Below are 20,863 nucleotides of genomic sequence, written 5' to 3' on the forward strand. Positions count from 1 at the left end.
AGTCTGGGTGACAGAGTGGGTCTCCAACTCAAAAAAAAAAAAAAAAAGAAAGAAAGAAAGAAGAGAGTCGATTTTACTTCCCTTCCAAATCCTTTTTTCCAAAATAATTACTTCTTTCACCTTCTTCCCCTAGCCCACAGCTCCTGTTCTGCCTCAGCCTACAGCTCTCCTACCATAGCTAGCCAGAATGGATCAGCCTCATGCTAAAGCCCTTATCCCTTTCTCCCTTCTACCAAATAGCATTTTTTTCCTTCCCGGCTCTTTTCCCTGACCCCTTGTTTTCAGGTTCAGCCTTCCAATATAAAATTCTTTTCCATCTTTTAAGCCATCAACTACCTGGCACACAGCAGTCATTCACTGCTGATCTCCCAGGTCTAGCACAGAAACTCTGTGTATATTTTTTAAATTATTTATCTGTTATTATAATACCAAAAATATTTCCCGATGTATCATATTTTGAACTTTATTTAGTAGATTTGGCCATGTACACATTTGGGAGTTTTGTCTGTCAAATTTATAGATCTTCTCTTTTTTGCCTTCTGGGTTTAGTATCCTCCTTTTCTTTTTTTTTTTTTTTTTTTACTGAGTCAGAGTGTCACTCTGTTGTCCATGCTGGAGTACAGTGGCATGCTCACAGCCACTGCAGCCTCCATCTGCTGATCTCAGGCGATCCTTCTGCCTCAGCCTTCCAAGTAGCTGGAACTACAGGCATGTGCCACCACGCCCAGTTCACTTTTTTTTTTTGTAAAGACAAGGTCTTGCCAAGTTGCCCAGGCTGGTCTCAAACTCCTCGACTCAGGCAATCCTTTCTCCTCTGTCTCCCAAAGTGTTGGGATTACAGATGTAAGCCACTGTGCCTGGCAATGGTGTCATACTTAATAGCTTCTCACTCTTAGAATATACTTTCTAAATATCCCAAGATTTGCTCTAATAATTTTTGTTTTTACTTTTTAATATTTAAATACTACTCAGTCTGTAACTTACCCTGACTTGAGGTATGAGGCTGGGATTCAAATTAAATTTTTTTCCAAGTGGGTACCCATTTTATAAGTAATCTGCCTATTTTCCCACAGATTTAAAATGTCTTTATCATATATTGAATTCCTGTAAATGTCCATCTCTGGGTAATCTATTGAGCTGTCTATGTATGCACCAATGCCCACATAGCTTTAATTGTTGTAATTTATAATATGTTTTATCTGGTAGGGCTAATCTTCACTCCTTACTTTTCTTTTCTAGAATTTGTGCTGCTTATTCTTCTTTGTGTTTTATTTAAACTTGAAGTGTTACTGATTACTTTTTTAAATTCATAATGTAGTTTTATTGAAATCCTGGCAGATTTATAGATAACTTGGGAAGAACTGACACCTTTGTGAGATTGAGTCTTCTAGTCTTCATTTATTTAGGTTTTCTTTTGTGTCCTGTCAGGAGCATTTTAAAGTTTTCCTCACTAGTCTATTTCAGTTTCTAATGCTTTCCTAACCATATAGTATTTAGTAGACTCCTTTACCTACTGACTTTTCTGTTATGAAGTTTCTCATATAAAAGCATTATTCTTGCTTCCCTTTTCAATTAATCTCTTACTTTAACTACTCTAGCTAATTAGGCTTTGTGTTTTTTTTTTGCCCCTTGGTAATCTCAGAGAAACCAAACTTCCGGTGCATTTTCAAAAAGTCTTTCTTTGACTGTTTTATGACTTGACCAAAATGGCTTGGTCTAGAGGAGAAAGAAAAAAGTCAGACAAGAGAATCATGACTCTTCAACCACTAGAGAGTTCACTGTAGCAATTATTTCTAAATTATTTTCCCTTCTCTACTGTGTCTCTACATATTTGATCTTTATCTAATGATTTTTTTCCTGTTTTAGAGAGTTATGGATTTCTACCATAAGCAGGGTCTTTTCTCTTGTGGGAAAGACAATGACCAATAAGACACGATCCCTGTCCTTCATTCGGTTGCTTGTAACTTACAGAATAGCTTAAGATTACATTAGTAGTTTAGTCTGCACATCTCAATTTTTCAGTGCTTTCCAACTTTACATTGTTGTTTATTTAAAATATTTTTTGTCCTTTTTTCTATTAGATTTAAAAATTTTTATTTTTAATTAACAAATATAGTTGTACCTACCTATGGGGCACAATGTAATATTTTGGTACATGTTTACAATGTGAAATAATTGAATCAGACTAATTAAATCCATCACCTCACATACTTACCATGTTTTTATTGTAAAAATGTTAAATAGATTTGATTTAAACCTTTTTTTCAAAAATGTCAAAATAATCTCACACAAAATTTAAATGGCTATCATTTTGAGAAAAAGGTCTTTATTATAAAATATTCGTGTTATGATCTTAAAAGCTGACAATGTGCTAATTCCATCTATGCATAATTTTTGGAACTGGATATAATAAATCTCTTTTTAAATTTCCTTTAGCATGTAGTTTATAAAGTTAAAAAGTCAGGCATAAACTAAATTGTCATCTTCCTGTTTTCCAGCCTGGCTGGGTTGTTTTGGACCAACCAGATGCTGCTTGCCATTTGCAGCAGCAGCAGGAACCTTCTCCTCTACCTCCAGGATGGGAAGAGAGGCAAGATATTCTTGGAAGGACCTACTACGTAAACCATGAATCTAGACGAACACAGTGGAAAAGACCAACCCCTCAGTATGTGCAGATGGCTTTCATGTTTCTAATCTGGATACATTCTGGCTACCAATTTTCATTTTGAAGTCATGTCTCAAATGGATTCATAACAGCAGAGGGATCTATACACTGTTAGAATACCAGGATTTTGTGACCCAGGGCTTAAAAAATACTACCTCAGCTGTTTCTTTTTAAAAATTATTTGATATTTTAAATTATTTGAATCACAGATACTTCTTTTTTATTGCCTTTTTTTTTTTTTTTTTGAGTTGGAGTCTCACTCTGTCACTCAGACTGGAGTTCAGTGGCCGCTCCCAGCCACTGCAGCCTTGACCTGCTGGGCTCCGGTGATCCTTCTGCCTCAGCCTTCCAAGTAGCTGGAACTACAGGCGTGCACTACCACACCTGGCTAATTTTTGATTTATTGTAGAGATGAGGTCTGGCCAAGTTGCCCAGGCGGGTCTCGAACCCGTGGGCTCAGGCAATCCACTCACTTTGGCCTCCCAAAGTGCGGGATTACAGGTTGAGCCACCGAGCCTGGCTTATTACCTTTTAATTTTGATAAATTTTTAATTATTATGTGACCACAAATGGTACACTTTTCGAACTGATTTAGAATATCTTGGGAATTTTTTTGCAGTTTGTTATTAAAGTACAGTAAAGTGTCAATTTCTACATTTCTATTTTTATAATTGAAAAATATAAATTACTTGGAACATATAAGGGACTCAATAGTAAGAGTCTTATGTTAAACACCCATTTGACAATCTGGTAGTGTACATATAACTTCCAATATGCACCAATCAAGGACAGACTGACCTTCAACATATTCTAACATGTCTCCTCAGTGATATTTTTCTTTTATTATCATCATACTGTGTATACATTTACAAATTCTCCCATTATTAATATTTAGTATAAAATTTCCTTCCATTTTTCCTTCTATGGAGTCTTTCTTTAATCCTCTAATGTTTGATACATACTTATAATTTTTTATTAGTCTATTAGCCTCCTAATTTTTGGCCTTGATATTTTATATCTGATATAAAAGTACCTTTATAGATATTTTCTGTTATCAAATCCTTCCAAAACAAATCAGCAATTCAAGTTCTTAATGGCATAAAGGCATCAATCTTTGTAGAATGACATACAGATTGCAAAACAGAAGACACTATAAAATTCAGCAAAATTGCCCTGTTGCATACACGTCTAATCTGACTTGATCAGAATCACATTTCTTTCACTATGGCTGATGTCATTTTTGGGTAGTCAAAATCAAATATTTAGGGAAAAATACTGAACCATCTGTCAAAATTATGTTTTCTTCAGCTACGGTACAGTAAGAACTGGTCTTCTGACTATCCTGGGCTCATATGGCATTAAATAGATTACAATAATTTTGTTATTAAATAGTTGAACAAAATTCTTGGTCTGATAAGTCTAGTTATAGTAAATGCAAATAACTAGAAAAATGCAACTTGTAAATGAATGAGGTAAGGATGTTCAATCTAATTTTCATACCTTTCCTAAACTTAGACAAGCCTTTACTATTACCTTTTTCAGATCAGGCCCATGATTACAATGAAAAACAGATACAATTCCTAAATAGAATTCTTATACTGTCTTTCATTCTGCCCTCAGCATTCATGCATAGATAACTCTACTCCTTGCTTAAGACCAATTCTAGAAAATATACATTCTAATTCATGAAGATATATGTGTAACTCTAAAACTACTTTAGATTTTAATCTTGTAATAACCTGGCAAAATAATAATATGATGAAATTATTTATAAAGCTCTGATATTGATTCATTTATTCAACAAATATTTTTAAGTATCTATATGCGTCAGACATTATCCTAGACAAAGTGATGAACTAATATGTCAAAGTCAGACATATTACACATTTTCACAAAAACTTAACTCCATAAGGTACTCTGAAAGTAATAGCATGCCTGCCTATGATTTAATCTATGCCTTTGGTCAAAAACAATTTCTTATTGATCTAATATAGGTGTTTTTAAAAAAATGATCACAGAATCTTTGACTGTTATTTTCATTATCTTAAGACATGGATGATGGCTTTTTCTACTTCCAATATAGGGACAACCTAACAGATGCTGAGAATGGTAACATTCAACTGCAAGCACAACGTGCATTTACCACCAGGAGGCAAATATCTGAGGAAACAGAAACTGTTGACAGCCGAGAGTCTTCAGAGGTAGAAATAATTTCCAAGTTCTCGTTGATAGAACATGTTATAGCAGTAGATTAAAGTATGTGTGGCTCAAACTTATTCTCTTCATTTTAGAACTGGGAAATTATAAGGGAAGATGAAGCTTCCATGTATAGCAATCAGGCCTTCCCATCACCCCCACCAACAAGTAACTTGGATGCTCAGATACATCTTGCAGAAGAATTGAATGCCAGACTCACTATTTGTGGAAATTCAGCCACCAGCCAGCCAGTAACCAGCTCAGTAAGATGCTCTTAGATTTTGTTATGGCTTCAGGATTTTACCTTATACAGTTTATATCATTTGACAACTTTTATATACAATTGTGTCTTCAATGTAATATACATTAGGGGTCTTGATCTCTTTTCAAATATCCCCACTAATCATATAGACTAGAGTCATGGGGTCAAAATGTCCATTTTATCAGTGCCCTCCAGCCAAAAACCAAGAAGAGCATACCTGTGATGGAACAAGTTGGATTTGTTATAATACTTGTTTCGGCAAGAGAGAATAGGTGGGTATTACCTTGGGTATCTTGGTAAAAGGGTGTTAGAAAAAACTGAAAGGATTTGGGCGCGTGTTGGGTGATTTTTGCGGAGAGTTTTAGCAAGCAGACTTTGTTCTGAGTTAGAAGCTGTCAGGAAACAAAGGTAATTCTTTGTGTATCTCAAATCTTATCTGTTGTGAGGCTAAAGCTGTGATTGACAAAGAAGAACAGTCACTCACATTTGTCAGGATAGGGAAATATTTGGTATTTTGTGACTTGGACAGCGTTCACGTTTTGTCTTTATTCAGCCATGTTTATAGAATGGTCTTGATCCTACCTATCCAGACCAGCTTCTGGATGTCTGAGCTACTTTTCTCTTTCTCAGTTAGACTGAAGTTTTAACATTATATCAAAGATGTCACCAACCTGCATGTATAAATAAGAGCTGATGTACTTTGACTAAACAAGGAAATAGATGACATCCTCACTTCAGCAACCACAGTAAAAATTGCTGTCTGTAGGGTCCAGAAGCAAGAATACGACTGGAATGCAGCATACACTGCCTCCAGGAAGTATTCCAGCATAGGCTCAGGGCTACCTGTCTAGTATGTATTATGTCAAGGGAGATTCAGTGGAAGACAAAGATTATTCTCTGAGGATCCTATTGGTCACTTAAAATTGGGTTTCCCCTGCCTTTTATTTAATTAGTATTTATTGAGAGTTGATTGTATGCAGGGCACTATCTGTTAATTACTGGGGATACATCAGTAAATAAAACAGAAAAATCTCCTGCCTTCATGGTACTTACATTCTAGCGCAGAGGTCAGTAAACTACAAACCTGTGGACCAAATAAGCAAGTGCCTATTATAAATTATCATTGTAACACAGCCATACCGTTTGTTAAGTATTGCCTTTGGCTGATTTCACACTACATCATCCAAGTTGAATAGTTATAACAGTGACCATGTCGTCCACAACAGGTGTTTACTGTCTGGTCCTTAACAGGAAATGTTTGCTAACTTCTGTTGTAGCACCCTCTTCAAGAAGCTTTACAGTAGATGTATGTGAATTCCTATGTGAATTCTGTGTGAATTCCTATATGAATATCTGAGGCTCTGCCTGCCTACCTCCTGTCTTCCTTTCTTCCATCTATCTTTTCTGTCTTCCATTCATTTTATTTTCTCTCTTGGGAGTGGGAAAGACTTAAAGAATAAAACTATATGGATTTGCTGGTGATAAATCACATAGGATCCCATTTCCTTTCCTCCTGGTATTTTAAAAAATATGGTGTGATACTATGTAGCCATTGAAAAGAATGAGGTGACTTTGAGTGTATATGTTGTATGAAACAACCCCTAAGAGATATTGGTAAATGAAAACAGCAAGGTACGGAACAATGTGTTTGATATGCTGCCATTTATCTAAATTATTGAAATGATAGATAATAAGTATGGGTTGGGTGCAGTGGCTCATGCCTGTAATCCCAGCACTTTGGAAGACTGAGGCGGGAGGATTGCTTGAGCCCAGAAGTTCAATACCTGGGCAACAGGTAGTGAGAACAGGTATGTAGCCTGGGCAACATAGAATTCGTCTTTAAAAAAATTAGCCAGGTGTAATAGTATGCATCTGTAGTCCTAACTACTTGCGAGACTGAGGTGGGAGAATCGCCTGAGCACAGGAAGTTGAGACTGCAGTGAGCTGTGATTATGTCACTGTACTCAAGCCTGGGCAGCAGAGTAAGACCCCAACTCAAAAAAAAAAATGTGTATTATATTTCTTGAAGACTAAACAGGAAACTGGTAGCATTGCTTGCCTCTGAAGAAAGGAAAATGGCTAACTGGATATATATCTTTTTGAATGTTATACTATGTGTGTGTTACCAATTTTTAAAAATTGATTATTTCTGCCGGTCATGGTGGTTTAAGTCTATAATCCCAGCACTTTGGGAGGTTGAGGCAAGAGGATTGTCTGAGCCCAGGGGTTTGAGACCAGCCAGGGCAACTTGGTGAGACCTCATCTCTACAATATATCAAAAAATTAGCCATGCATGGTAGCATGAGCCTGTAGTTCCAGCTACTTAGAAGGCTGAGGTGGAAGGATCACCAGAGCCTGGCAAGGTAGAAGCTGTGGTGGCCGTGAGTGTGCCACTGCACATCAGCCTGGGTAACAGAGTGGTATTCCAACTCAAAAAAAAATTGATTATTTCTAAAGTATTTTGTGGTTATGGTTAAAAATTGAGGCAATATTGAGAAGTATAAGATAAAAATTAGATCTCCCATCTTACCTCTAGCACATGCTCCTCTAGTTCCTATTAATAGTTTGGCATACACTGTCCTAAACATTTTCTATCTATTCACAAACATACATCCCTAAACATAGTCGTGTATAATTTTTAGAACTGAGATCATCTTAAACATACTTTCTGGTAACTTGCTTTTTTCACTTGCTGTATCTTAGATATTGGACCATTCCAGTAAATAGTATAGATTATACTCCTTTTAAAATCAACAATAACCATGATCACATTCTGGCATATTCCATTGTACACATAACCCTTTAGGTATTTCACTAGTCTTCTATGAAAAGACTTGAGGTGGTTCATAGGTCTCTGTTATTAACTACTACAGTAGATGTTGTGATTTAATTTATATGTACTTTATAAATTTTTATGTCATTAACAAAATTAAGCTATTTCAGGTAGTATCAACAGCAAGTATATATGAGAGGGACCTCAAAAAACCCAGAATTTATTTATTTAAAAATTGTGCATTTATTCTTACATGTTTAAACTTCTGTCACCTTCAAAGTACTCTCCATTTGGCCAGGTGCAGTGGCTCACACCTGTAATCTCAACACTTTGGGAGGCCTAGGTGGACAGATTGTTTGAACCCAGGAGTTTAAGATCAGCCTTGGCAACATAGCAGGACCTCATCTCTACAAAAAATAAAAAAACTAGCTGGGCATGATTGTGCACATCTGTATTCCCAGCAACTCAGAATGCTGAGGTGGAAGGATCATCTGTGCCCAAGAGGCTGAGGCTGCTGTAAACCATGATTGGCATGATCGTGCCACTGCACTCCAGCCTGGGCAACAGAGTGAGACCACAATTTGAAAAACAAACGAAAAACAAAGTACTTTTCATTTGATGCAATACACCTATCAAGACGCTTTTTCTTCTGCTCAGGACAGTTTTTAACTCCTTAATTTTGATGCCTTTTAGTGCTTCTGCCATTTTTTGTTTCACCTCTTCCACATCAGCAAAACGTTTCCCTTTGAGGCCTTTTTTTCATCTGGGGAAACAATAACAAGTCACTCGGGGCAAGATCAGGTGAATAGAGAAGGTGGGGCATGGGGATCATGCCATTTTTGGTCTAAAACTGCTGACCACTCAGTGTGGTATGGGCAGATGCGTTGTCATAGTGAAAGAACTAGTCACCTGTTTGCCACAGCTGGGGACATTTCTTCCACAAACTGTGACACAACCTTCTCAAAACTTCCAGGTAAAAATTTTGGTTGACCATTTGATCTGGAGGAACAAATTTCAAGTGTACTACAAGGGGCCTGCCCTCCAAAAGATAATTTTGGGTTTTGGGGGGCCCTTCCTCATAAATGAATAAGGAAAGAAGTGAGATTTCCAGGAAGCAAGTTGTCTGAAATGTCCAGCAAGTGAGGTGGGAAGTAACTGAAGTGGCCAGGAAGGAGCTCAGGAAGCTCCACATGTTCTTTGACTGTGATGAGCTTCAGCTAGAGAAGGACAGGATTGGACATGCACCATGTGACACTGTCTAGCAGCAGCAAGGGTGGAGAATGGGCTTAGGAAAACAAGACTTGAAGCAGGGAACCCTGTTAGGATATTGTTGCCATAATGATTGAGGTAGCAAATGATGAAAATTTGACATTAAAGCAACAACAAGCCGGGCTCGGTGGCTCAGCCTGTAATCCCGCGCCTTTGGGAGGCTGAGGTGAGTGGATTGCCTGAGCCCGCGGGTTCGAGACCCGCCTGGGCAGCGAGACCTCATCTCTACAGTAAATCAAAAAATAGCCAGGCGTGGTAGCGCACGCCTGTAATTCTGGCTACTCGGAAGGCTGAGGCGGAAGGATCGCCGGAGCCCAGCAGGTCGAGGCTGCGGTGGCTGGGAGCGGCCACTGCACTCCAGTCTGGGTGACAGTGAGACTCCAACTCAAAAAAAAAAAAACAAAAAACAACAACAACAGTGGAGAGGAAATGTATTTGAGAACTAGTAAAGAAGTAGACTGAATGGGATCCAGGTGCTACCCACTGGCATGAGGAAAACCAGAGAAGGAACAGTTTTGAGCGCTTGTGGATAGGGGGAAAATATCCAGTTTTGGACACATTGGAGGGTCTGTCAGACATTCAGGAGAATGTGTCCAGGAGGCAGTCCAGCCCTGGGGAGAAGTGGGAGCTGGGTGTGGGAAGGCATCCCCACATGATGCTGTGAGAGGCCAAGTGCCTTGGCCTGCAGTCTCAGCAGTCGCGTCCTCATCAGCCTTGTCTCTTCTGCCCCATCGTACTCACCCTCACTACCTTATCTATCATTCGAGGACAAATCAGAGATCTCAAGGTACTATCATTCTGTTCTTGTTTTTTTGTTGTTGTTGTTGTTGTTTTACAAGAATCATTCCAGCAGAAGAGGCAGCTTACAAGCCTATACTTTTGAGGAACAGCCTGCACTTCCTGTGGTGAGTTTTATCCTGTCTCCCCATAATCTTTAAAAAAAAAAATGTGTGTATATAAAACTCACCACCTTTTTTTTTTTTTTTTTTTTGGAAGATGAGTGTGAACATTTGCCTCTCAGGGAGCCAACACAGCACACGATCTAGGCTCCAGGCAATGAGGTTTGGGGATGGGGACGTGGGGAAGGATTTTGAAAGACAAACCCAGGGGAACTGTCTCTCCCATATTAAGAAAGCAAAGTCCCTGAGCGCTGATGCCTGTGGGTGGTGTCTGGGCTTGTTGGTTGAATCAGTGTGTTGGCTGGAGGTAGTCTGTTGCCTGGAGCATATAACTTGGGATCATGGTGTCCAACTGCTGGTACTGTGCATATGGCTCATGGAATCTGGCTTTGTATACCCATGGCATCTGGCAGCCATTTCTGCCCTGTCCATGAAGCGTCAGGTCAGTGTTCTGTCACTCAGGTGTGCACTGGCTTTGGCAGGCCTCAGCTGCCAGGTTGGAGTTTATCAGTCTCTGGTATCTCTTTTCCCTGCAGTCTCACATCTACCAGTCTGCTGAGGCCTTATGCTTCCTGCTTAATGGTATTCCCAGCCACAGCCTTCATGGCAACTTGGACCTTACAAATCTCATGCCAAGACTGTTGACTTCCTTTTGGTCTCCCAGCCTTCATCTTCTTCCTGACTCAAGTCTCACTACTCTGGGTTTGTCTGTCTTTTCCATAGGCCCCGCTTGTTTTGTAAACCAAAGTAAAACTCCCAGGCTCCCAGCTTCTTCGGCCTACCCTTCTCCTTATCCACCCACCGAAGCCTCCTGCTGCTTTCATTCCTGTTCTTTTTTTCTTCCAAACAGTCTGTTCCCATGTCCTAATTATCTCCCTCTTCTGAATCTGCACATATTCTATTTCCCCAAGTAGAATGGCCTCCTCACTTTTTTCACCAACCATTATTAATTTTGAATGGCGGGCTATTTATCAGTTTTGAAAATAGGGTATGTTCCAGCATAGGAGTATAGAGGCTCCACAATCCTCAGCCCAAAAGTGGGTCATTTGTCTAAGAAAGATACCCTGCATTAAGAGAGATACACAGATCCTGTGTTGAGGAAGGAGGGCGTCCCCACCCGTGCATCCCATTGGTCTGATCAACGTTAGCCATCAACAAGAGGGCAGATGCCATCAAGAGACTGCCTCCACCAGCCTTACTCTTACTATTGTCACCTAACTGGCCTCCGCCATTAGCCTGGAGTCTGTCTGTTCAATCAGAGTCCCATGGTATCTCTCCCATGGCACTTTATAATGTCCTTCATACAGTGAAAATGTTGAATTTCTCATTGACTGACAAACTTTCACCCAAGACACAATTTTAAATATAGCAGATGAGCAGTAGAATCCAGAGATGATTTATATGTTATGTACTGGAAAAGCTGCTTCTGTGCCATTTTTTCCCTCAATACATGATTGGGCTTTATTGGTTTTGTTGTTGTTGTTTTGTTTTGTTTTGTTTTGTGGGAGAGGGGGTTGAGTCAGAGTCTTACTCTGTTGCCCAGGCTGGAGTACGGTGGCTCACTCACGGCCACCCGAGCATCAACCTGCTGGACTCTGCCTTAGCCTTCCAAGTAGCCTACTACCACACCCAGCTAATTTTTTGATAGATTGTAGAGATGAGGTCTCACCAACTTTCCCAGGCTGGTCTTGAACCCCTGGGCTCAGGCAGTTCTCTCGCCTCAGCCTCCCAAAGTGCTGGGATTACAGGCTTCAGCCACCATGCCCGGACTGTTTTGTTTTTTGTTTTGGAGTCAGAGTCTTACTCTTTCAACCAAGTTAGACCTCCTAGGCTCAGGCAAATCTTCCACTTCAGAATCTGGGGCAGCTGAGACTGCAGTTGTATACCGCCACATCCAGCTAATTTTTAAATTTATTTTATTTTATTTTTTTAGTGACGAAATTTTGCTATGTTGCCCAGGCTCTGATTGCAGTTTTTTTTTTGAAAGAGCTTTTTTGAAGTATAATTTATACTGGAGGTGGCCAAAAATACGTATACACATTTAAAGCGTTGCTATGTATTACTTTTTGAAGTTGAGTTGAATTATGGTCTATGTGTAGTATGACATTTGCTCAACCATGCTTCTGCCATTTTCTTTTGACTGTCCTGCCTGTCGCATCATGATGCTAAATTCATTTGATTAATGCCATCTTTTGAGTGAATGTCATACTTCAAATGTGTGTACATATTTTTGGCACTCCCGTATACTGTAAAAATCCACCTATTTTTGAGATTACAATTAAAGAGTTTTTGTAAATGTATACAGTTGTGTGAACATTACCATAATCAAGCTTAAGAACACTTCTATCACCCCCAAAAGTTCCCTTACTCCCTATACCTGCTTTCAGACCCAAGTGCCCACTCATCTGCTGTGTTGCTACAGTTTTGCCTTTTCTAGAACTCTCATGTAAAGGAAATCATAAGTATGTGCTCTTATGCACCTGGCCTCTTCCACTTAGCATGCTGTTTTTCAGATGTATCTATGGTATTGCATGTCTCAGTAGTTCATGGTATTCTGTTGTATAGATATATCCACTGCTTTTCATTTTTGTATTCACCAGCTGATGGACATTTGTAAAACTGGGCGACTTTTGAATCCATCATTTTGTAGTCCAACAGCTCATCATAACTGTCAGCAAAGTATTAATACATAGCGTTCCTGTGTATTTAGTAAGCGTTGTCTCCAGTAAAGAGACCAGTGGTGATGGTTTTTATGTTGTAATGCGACTTAGGGAACCACACCAAGCCTGGATGAGTCAATCTGGTTCAAAATGACAAAAGGAAGACCAGACCAAGGATTATTTTAAGTAAATCTGGAAATTACTAGACCTCTGTATTAATTTGTAACACACTGTGATTAGTAGCATCTCCTACCCTTCAAAAAACAAAGCAGGGGTAACTTGCTTCTTTAAAAACATGCAAGTGTGATTTCTGTAGTTAAATTCCTGGGCTCAAATCTCAACCCCATTTCTTGTAAGCAAATTACTTCAATTTTTTAAGCTTCTGTGTCCTCATTAGTAAAATGGACCAATATTAGCATTTGCGTCATTAAAATTTGCATGGGGCTTAAATGACATAATCTATGTTAAAGCATTTAGTGTGTGGTTGTTATTGCTGGCATGTCTTAGTAGTGTTATCACTCTCATCATTATTGCTTGTTTTACTGATTTTTTTCCCCCTCAGGTGAAATGACAAAAAAGGCTTTTACACTTTATTTTATACACTCTAAAATATGATTTAAAATGTAATTCTCATTACTAAATTAAAAATGTATTATTTGACCATTTTCAATTTTAATAATGTTTTTAGTTCAAAATAAAATATAATAAAATAATATAAAAATAAAATAAAATATAGTTCATTTTGAACAGAGATAGTAGGGGAGAAGGGATGTGGTCTTTTTTAGAGGATTCTTTCTTACTAATATTTAATTCTCTTGTTATTCTTCACTTTAGCTTTTGCCTACTTCATCTGGATTACCACCAGGTTGGGAAGAAAAACAGGATGAAAGAGGAAGATCATATTATGTAGATCACAATTCCAGAACTACTACTTGGACAAAGCCCACTGTACAGGTACCCTGCAATCTATCTGTTAACTTTCCTTACAGGCTTTAAATTGTCCCATTCCTATTTAAAATATTACATCACTTTGTAGAATACACTGGCTACTTCTAACATCTTCTAATTATTTATTTTCTGACATTAATGCTGTGCCCAACATTGTGGATCTCTAAGATGTCAGAATGATGGCTTATTATTCTATAATATAAATCCAAATGGGAATAAGAGGACAAAGTAAATAATCTAGTATTGGGGTAGTTTTGTAATTTGAATGATTAAGATCATCGTTTTGCTAAAAGATAACTTTGGTGATTGCTATCTGTTAAAGAAATGACACTTCTTCCTTGGCAACAGTGAGTACCTTTTTATCATACTTCCTTATATTTAGCAAAATATTTATCTTATCACCATTTCTCATGTTGAAAAAATGTTCAACGCTGAAAAGTACAGAGAATATATAGCAAATACACATATTCTTAACATTCAGAGTGTATCTTTATTAACAAGTTACCATATTCATTTTTAGATGTTTCATTTTTAAAAATAAAGTCTTACAAATTAAACTAAGTTTCTTTTAGCCAAGCTCTTGGTACCGTTCCCTAGAGGGAACCACCATCTTGAGTTTGCTGTTTATTCTTTTTTTCTTTTTTTTTTTTTTTTTGAGTTGGAGTCTCACTCTGTCACCCAGACTGGAGTGCAGTGGCCGCTCCTGGCCACTACACCCTCAACCTGCTGGACTCTGGCGATCCTTCCACATCAACCTTCCAAGTAGCTGGAACTACAGGCGTGCACGACTATGCCCGGCTAATTTTTTTTTTATTTATTGTAGAGATGAGGGTGGGGCCAAGTTGCCCAGGTGAGTCTCGAACTCGCGGGCTCAGGCAATCCACTCACCTCAGCCTCCCAAAGTGCAGGATTATAGGCTGAGCCACCAAGCCCGGCTTTGCTGTTTATTCTTCTAGCCTATTTCATATACTTACATAGAGAGCTAAAAATGCAAAATATTATTTATATCCATCTATTTCAAATTTTGCATAAATGGTATGCCTAGGAAATCTAAATCTTTTTTACTCAACATTGTTTTAAAACCCTATTTTGAATATAGGCATCACATCTCAGTTATCCATTTCTATAGTAGCTATCTGCCATTCATTTTGGCTGCCCAACATTTGAATCCACTTCTATGTATGAGCAATTTCCCCTCTGAACCTTAGGGGAGCAAAGGCAACCTGTATGCATTGCATGCACTGTAGCTATCCTTGCCGCCAGGGCTCAGGCCTGCAGATCCAGCTTCCTCGTCAGATACACCTCGAGCAGACCAACTGTTTACTACCATCTAACCGCTTGAGAATTAGCTGAGAGATAATAAATTACAGTAAAAACAAAGTTTGGCAAAACTTTTTATTGGAAAAATTGAAGAAAAAAGTTATTAAAATGTTGAGAAGAAAACTAATATGTTAGTCAGGCGTGGTGGCTCAAGCCTGTTGTAATCTCAGCACTTTGAGAGGCAGAAACTAGTCTCTACAATAAATCAAAAAATTTGCCAGGCATGGTAGCGTGCGCCTGTAGTTCCAGCTACTTGGAAGGCTGAGGTGGAAGGATCACCTGAGCCCAGCAGGTCAACACTGGGGTTGCTGTGAGCAGGCCCACTGCACTCCAGCCAAGAGGATGAAGTGAAACTCCAACTCAAAAACAAAAAACCAAAACAGCAAATATGTTGTAACTGCATTTTAAAATGAGCCTCCAATGTTTAGGGTGTCTTTATTGAGGTGTATTCTGCTTGCAGGTTAAACTGCAGCCTTTTAACCACAGCTATTTGTGAGTTCTCTATAGACTATTATAACACAATTTAATTAATGTGCTAGGCCACAACTGAGACCAGTCAGCTACCATCAAACCAGAGTTCTTCTGCTGGCCCTCAACCACAGGTCCCCACAAGTGATTCAGCACAACAGGTGACCCAACCATCTGAAATTGAGCAAGGATTCCTTCCTAAAGGCTGGGAAGTCCGGCATGCACCAAATGGGAGACCTTTCTTTATTGACCACAACACCAAAACCACCACCTGGGTAACTTCAATACTCTTTAGTTGAAATCTATAACAGTAATAGTCTCTTATGTATAGTATTCCATAATCTTTAAATGTACATTAGTGTAACATATGTTTCCTGCTGTTAATTGAAAGATATGTTGAATTCTTCATAATACTATTTGTATCCAGGATATGCTTATGCCTCCTTTAAGTATTGTTTTGGATTATGATGGAAATATTCATATTTACTTCTTATTCTCTGTTTTTAGCTCACTTAGCCACAAATGTTTAGGGAGATATATAGTAATAATCCTTTACATTTATATAAGATAGTTCCAAAGTACTTTTGAATCCATATCACCTAATACCAAAAACCTTGTGAAGCTTGATAGAACAAGTATCTTTATTTTAAGATAAGGCTAAAGTTGCTTAGTGGTTGGTTCACTACTAATAGAAAAATTACTCAAAATTAGCAGCAGATGAATAGATTTTAATTAACTATTAAAAAGACCAGTATAGCTTAAATGACACTAAAAGTGTTAAATAAATTATTGATAAAATAATATTAAGATGATAATACTATGTATAAAGTAAACTACATATATTGAGTTTTGTTATCTTTTTTAACAATCTGAACTGACATTAATAAACTTTCTGGGCTTACCTTCTTATCTTTCAAAGATATTAATAAATCAACACTTGAACAGATAGGTGCCAGAAAGCAAGTCTTAAAAATAACATGTTGTCCAATTTAATGTCCCTGCTCTTTCACAATTTTTATGTAAAGAAAAGCCCTACTGGGCTTGGTGGCTCAGCCTGTAATCCCACACTCTGGGAGGCTGAAGTGAGTGGATTGCCTGAGCCCACAGGTTCGAGACCCACCTGGGCAACTTGGCAAGACCTCATCTCTACAATAAATCAAAAATTAGCCAGGCGTGGTAGCGCGCGCCTGTAGTTCCAGCTACTTGGAAGGCTGAGGCGGAAGGATCACCAGAGTCCAACAGGTCGAGGCTGTAGTGGCTGGGAGCGGCCACTGCACTCCAGTCTGGGTGACAGAGTGAGACTCCAACTCAAAAAAAGAAAAGAAAAGAAAAGCCCTATGTAGTGACAAATTCCTAAAGAGTGGGTCAAAATACTCTATAGGGTTTATGTGAAAGATAGTAGTGATCCCTCTCTGCAAAACGATTCTATCCCTTTTAATATTGTAACCTGAAATTTTAGAAGGAGAAATTAATGTGACAGATTAAGAAAATGAAATATACATGGACTTTTATGAGAGAATATTTTAAATATCCCTTGACATTAGAAAACATAGTAACAGACTGACTTTTCTTATTTTAAAATGTGTATGCACTGTTTTCTTTATTTACTCTGTCAAAAAAAGGAAGATCCAAGATTGAAAATTCCAGCTCACCTGAGAGGAAAGACATCACTTGATTCTTCCAATGATCTAGGGCCTTTACCTGTAAGTTTATAGAACTGCTGCTAATCTAACTTGGCTATCTTAAATGTTTGTTTCTGGGGATATAGTAGTTCTTTAACAATAGTTGATGTTATTATTAAAGTGTTGATGCCTTCTACTAAGAATAGAATATACAAATTAACTCTATAACCAATGCTGTTTTTCATACATCTAAAACCCTGTCCTAAAATAATTGAAATACATTCTTCATTATAGCCGGGGTGGGAAGAGAGAACTCACACAGATGGAAGAATCTTCTACATTAATCACAGTATGTACAGTGTGATTTTTTTGTAACATTATTTTTTGTATTCTGAATTGTATGCATGAAAAAGAACATCCTTTTTTTTCTTCTCCCCTTTAGATATAAAAAGAACACAGTGGGAAGATCCCCGGTTGCAGAATGTAGCAATAACTGGACCAGTAAGTCTCTCTGTTGTACCAGTGTGCTCTGGATGAGATTTTCCCTCACCTGTCTCTTCAAGAGCAAATTGTCAAGGGCATAACCCTACAGGCATTGAGAGGAAAAGCACATTTGCCATTCTCTCCTGTCCTCACTGCGTCTACTCCAAACTCTGTAGGGTCATTATCCTTATCCTACACGATAATAGCTTTGGGAGGCAACTGAACCACATGGTCCAAATGCTAAGGCAGTGGGCTGCTGAGCTCAGGCTGGCACTTGCCATTGTCTGAACGAGAGAATGTTGACAGTCCTCCACAGATCAGAGGCAGCAGGACCCTGTCAACTCCAGGGTCACATCTTGAACTTTTTGGTAGAAATCATTGTAAATGCCCAGCATATGAGTAAGACACATCCACATTTAAGTGTAACTATTACCATGCATGATGATCATATTACTCTTGAGTCAGGTTAATTATAGGAAAGTTATCTTTTGTATAGCTGCTTTTTTTTTTCCATTTTTACTCAAGTTTTAATTGTTTTTAATTCACAAAAATAATAAAATATAAGATACAGGTTTTTTTTACTATTTTGTATCTTGATGTGTAATCTTTTAAAATAATAGATAAAAAAGGCAACTCCTCAGAGTTCAAGGGAAAAGTACACTTTCCAAATTGTTCCTTTAATGGAGAAATCACTCTGAAAGTCTTTTTAGAAATGGAAATTTTTGTTTCTAATATTTCTCTACTTGGAAGAAATTTCTTGTTTCTGGCATGTTACATTTTAAGAATATCGCATGATGAAAATTACAGCCATAGGAATTGCTGAATACTATTTTATCTTCAACAGAGAAATTAAACATTTTAAAGTTTTGTATTTGATTTTATTAGAATTTAACTTTTCAAATAGTCTCTTTTAATGACCTTAACTTATATTCATAAAATATCCAGAGGGAAACTTTTAAAATTGTTCCAGAATAAAAACAATCTAAACCTTCTTCATTTTTCCAAAATGTTCAACTAAAGGCAGTGCCCTACTCCAGGGATTACAAAAGAAAGTATGAGTTCTTCCGAAGAAAGTTGAAGAAGCAGGTTAGTGATATTTCTAATAAGTACTCAGGAATGATCCTTATATAGACTGAAATTAATGGGAAATGCATTTTTAATAGTAATAACAAATTTGTTCTATATTTGTAACAACTTTGAATAGTTTCTCATAGGGAAAAGATGCTTATTTTTTTGAGTAGCAATTATGTATCATTAGAGAACATAATTATATTATGTTTTTATTTTTCAAGATATTATATAATAAAAACTAAAGTTTACTTTAATTTTTAGCATTAAAAGTTTGCTTTTCAAGACATTATGTAATGTAGAAAAATTACACTAAAAGCTTACTTTAAGAGCTCTAACCTGGTGTTTCCTCATGGAAGTGTGTGGGGCTTGGTCTTTACAGATCCTGAGCAAGTGTTGCTCAGTACATTATCTCCTGACCTAATCTTTGATTGTGTTGGAGAGCTCTCTGGCTTCCTTTACTACTTTGTTGTTTTTTAGTGAGAGCCATTCATTCTCTACAACTTCAAATAGAGTATCTGTGTAATTTATAACTACAACTGTGCGTGGAACCGTGCTCTTGTTACTTGTCTCCTTATGCTTATCAGTTATGTTTACTACACTTTTTTCCCATCACCGCAAATGCAATATGTTTGGAACTAAACTCATCATCTGCCCATCTATTTACTTTCTGTTGGTGTTGCCCATTTGTAATGCCTTTCTAATTTGCGCATCCTGTCCCCTTTCCCTGCAGTTTAGGAATTTTACCACTGGGTGGCTATATTGGGTTACACTTTCTTGCATTCTAAGCCAGAAGCCTGCTTTCTCAAAGATTCAAGATGGTGGGTCTGCTACCACAGATTTTTTTTCATCTAAAATGTTAACAAAAATGAAATGTTATAGTTTTTTTTTTTTAGTGCCAACATTTTATGCCCTAATAAAGTCAGCAACTCTTCAACTCATTTTGAAAAATAACTTTGTGTCAAAATTTACCCTGGAAATTTGTTTTCTATTTAATCATATTAGTGATTCTATAATCATATTGGTGATTAAAGAGAGAAACTTTGTATGGAAATTATCCAGAATGCAACAAATGTATATAAGGGGATAAACATATAAAGAAAAGCTACATGGAGTCATTTTAGAAGGAATCAAGATCAGGAGGAAGAGGCTGAGATTCTGAATCTTCAGATTAACAATAAGTTCCAAGCAGGATTTTAAAAATAAAATCTACTGGTTGTGGAATTTGTGGCTTTGGCAAGATTGAAATCATGACAGGTCCAGAAATTGATGCCCAATTCCAGTTTTCTGGTATTAAAAAATACTTCAACTCTTATACTCTCACAGGTAAAATGAATTGTGTACTAGCCACTTACAGAGGCATTGCTTTGATGAGTTTATATTTCAAGTGAAGATCTAAAAAAAACTCCAGCTGTGAAAGCACCATAAATGGATTCTAAACTGCCTATATCTCATTCTGTTAACTTATTAAGTCCCCATGCCTGGAGAAGTTGATGTCAACTCATGTGATATTCAACTTGTATAATAAATTATGAACTCAGAAAAAAAAAAGTAAAATCTTTATCTAGACACATCACAGCAAAAGTACAGAGCAAAAAAAAAAAGTGCAGAGTGCCAAGATAGAGTTTCGTTTTTTGGTTTTGTTCTGTTTTGGTTTTTTGGGGTTTTTTTGAGTTGGAGTCTCACTCTTGTCGCCCAGGCTGGAGTGCAGTGGCACACTCACGGCCACCCCATCATCAACCTGCTGGGCTCTGGTGATTCTGCCACCTCAGCCTTCCAAGTAGCCAGAACTACAGGCCCGCGCTACCATGCCCAGCTAATTTTTTGATTTATTGTGGAGATGTGGTCTTGCCAAGTTGCCTAGGCTGGTCTCGAACCCGTGGACTCAGCCAATCCACTCACCTCGGCCTCCCAAAGTGCTGGAATTACAGGCTGAGCCACCGAGCCTAGCCTTTTTTTTTTAATATTAAAAACCAATGTTTAAAAGTCTTGAGCTGTCTCTAACCTTTTCCTATTCCTTAGCTTCAACATCTCATTGGTTAGGAATAATGATGACTACTAATTATTGAGCTCACCATGCACCAGATACCATATAAGCACTTTAAATGCATTTTCCCATTAAGTCTTGAAATAACTCCATAATAGTAAATATTGTTTGTTTGTTTGTTTGTTTTTGAGTTGGAGTCTCATTCTGTCGCCCAGACTGGAGTGCAGTGGCCGCTCCTGGCCA

The 20,863-nt window shown here is 37.8% G+C and overlaps 1 protein-coding gene and 1 pseudogene across 5 annotated transcripts in view; both read left to right on the forward strand.

Moving 5' to 3' along the window:
• Nucleotides 1-20,863, forward strand: part of NEDD4 (neural precursor cell expressed, developmentally down-regulated 4, E3 ubiquitin protein ligase) — a 139,138-nt gene that overhangs the window by 100,508 nt on the left and 17,767 nt on the right. For 4 of the 5 annotated variants that reach the window (XM_008063062.1, XM_008063058.2, XM_008063059.2 and 1 more), the window contains 10 exons: nt 2,499-2,665; nt 4,749-4,866; nt 4,957-5,124; nt 10,005-10,070; nt 13,559-13,678; nt 15,532-15,735; nt 17,083-17,163; nt 17,377-17,431; nt 17,525-17,583; nt 18,586-18,651. In XM_008063062.1, coding sequence (XP_008061253.1) covers nt 2,499-2,665; nt 4,749-4,866; nt 4,957-5,124; nt 10,005-10,070; nt 13,559-13,678; nt 15,532-15,735; nt 17,083-17,163; nt 17,377-17,431; nt 17,525-17,583; nt 18,586-18,651 — 1,104 coding nt within the window. The remainder of the gene's footprint in view (nt 1-2,498; nt 2,666-4,748; nt 4,867-4,956; nt 5,125-10,004; nt 10,071-13,558; nt 13,679-15,531; nt 15,736-17,082; nt 17,164-17,376; nt 17,432-17,524; nt 17,584-18,585; nt 18,652-20,863) is intronic. The other variant, XM_008063060.2, reaches the window with a different exon arrangement.
• LOC110596074 lies at nt 19,857-20,072 on the forward strand (annotated as a pseudogene).

The sequence above is a fragment of the Carlito syrichta genome, unplaced genomic scaffold (genome assembly GCF_000164805.1).
Source record: "Carlito syrichta isolate Samal-C Ts95f unplaced genomic scaffold, Tarsius_syrichta-2.0.1 Scaffold306510, whole genome shotgun sequence".
Classification (NCBI taxonomy): domain Eukaryota; kingdom Metazoa; phylum Chordata; class Mammalia; order Primates; family Tarsiidae; genus Carlito; species Carlito syrichta.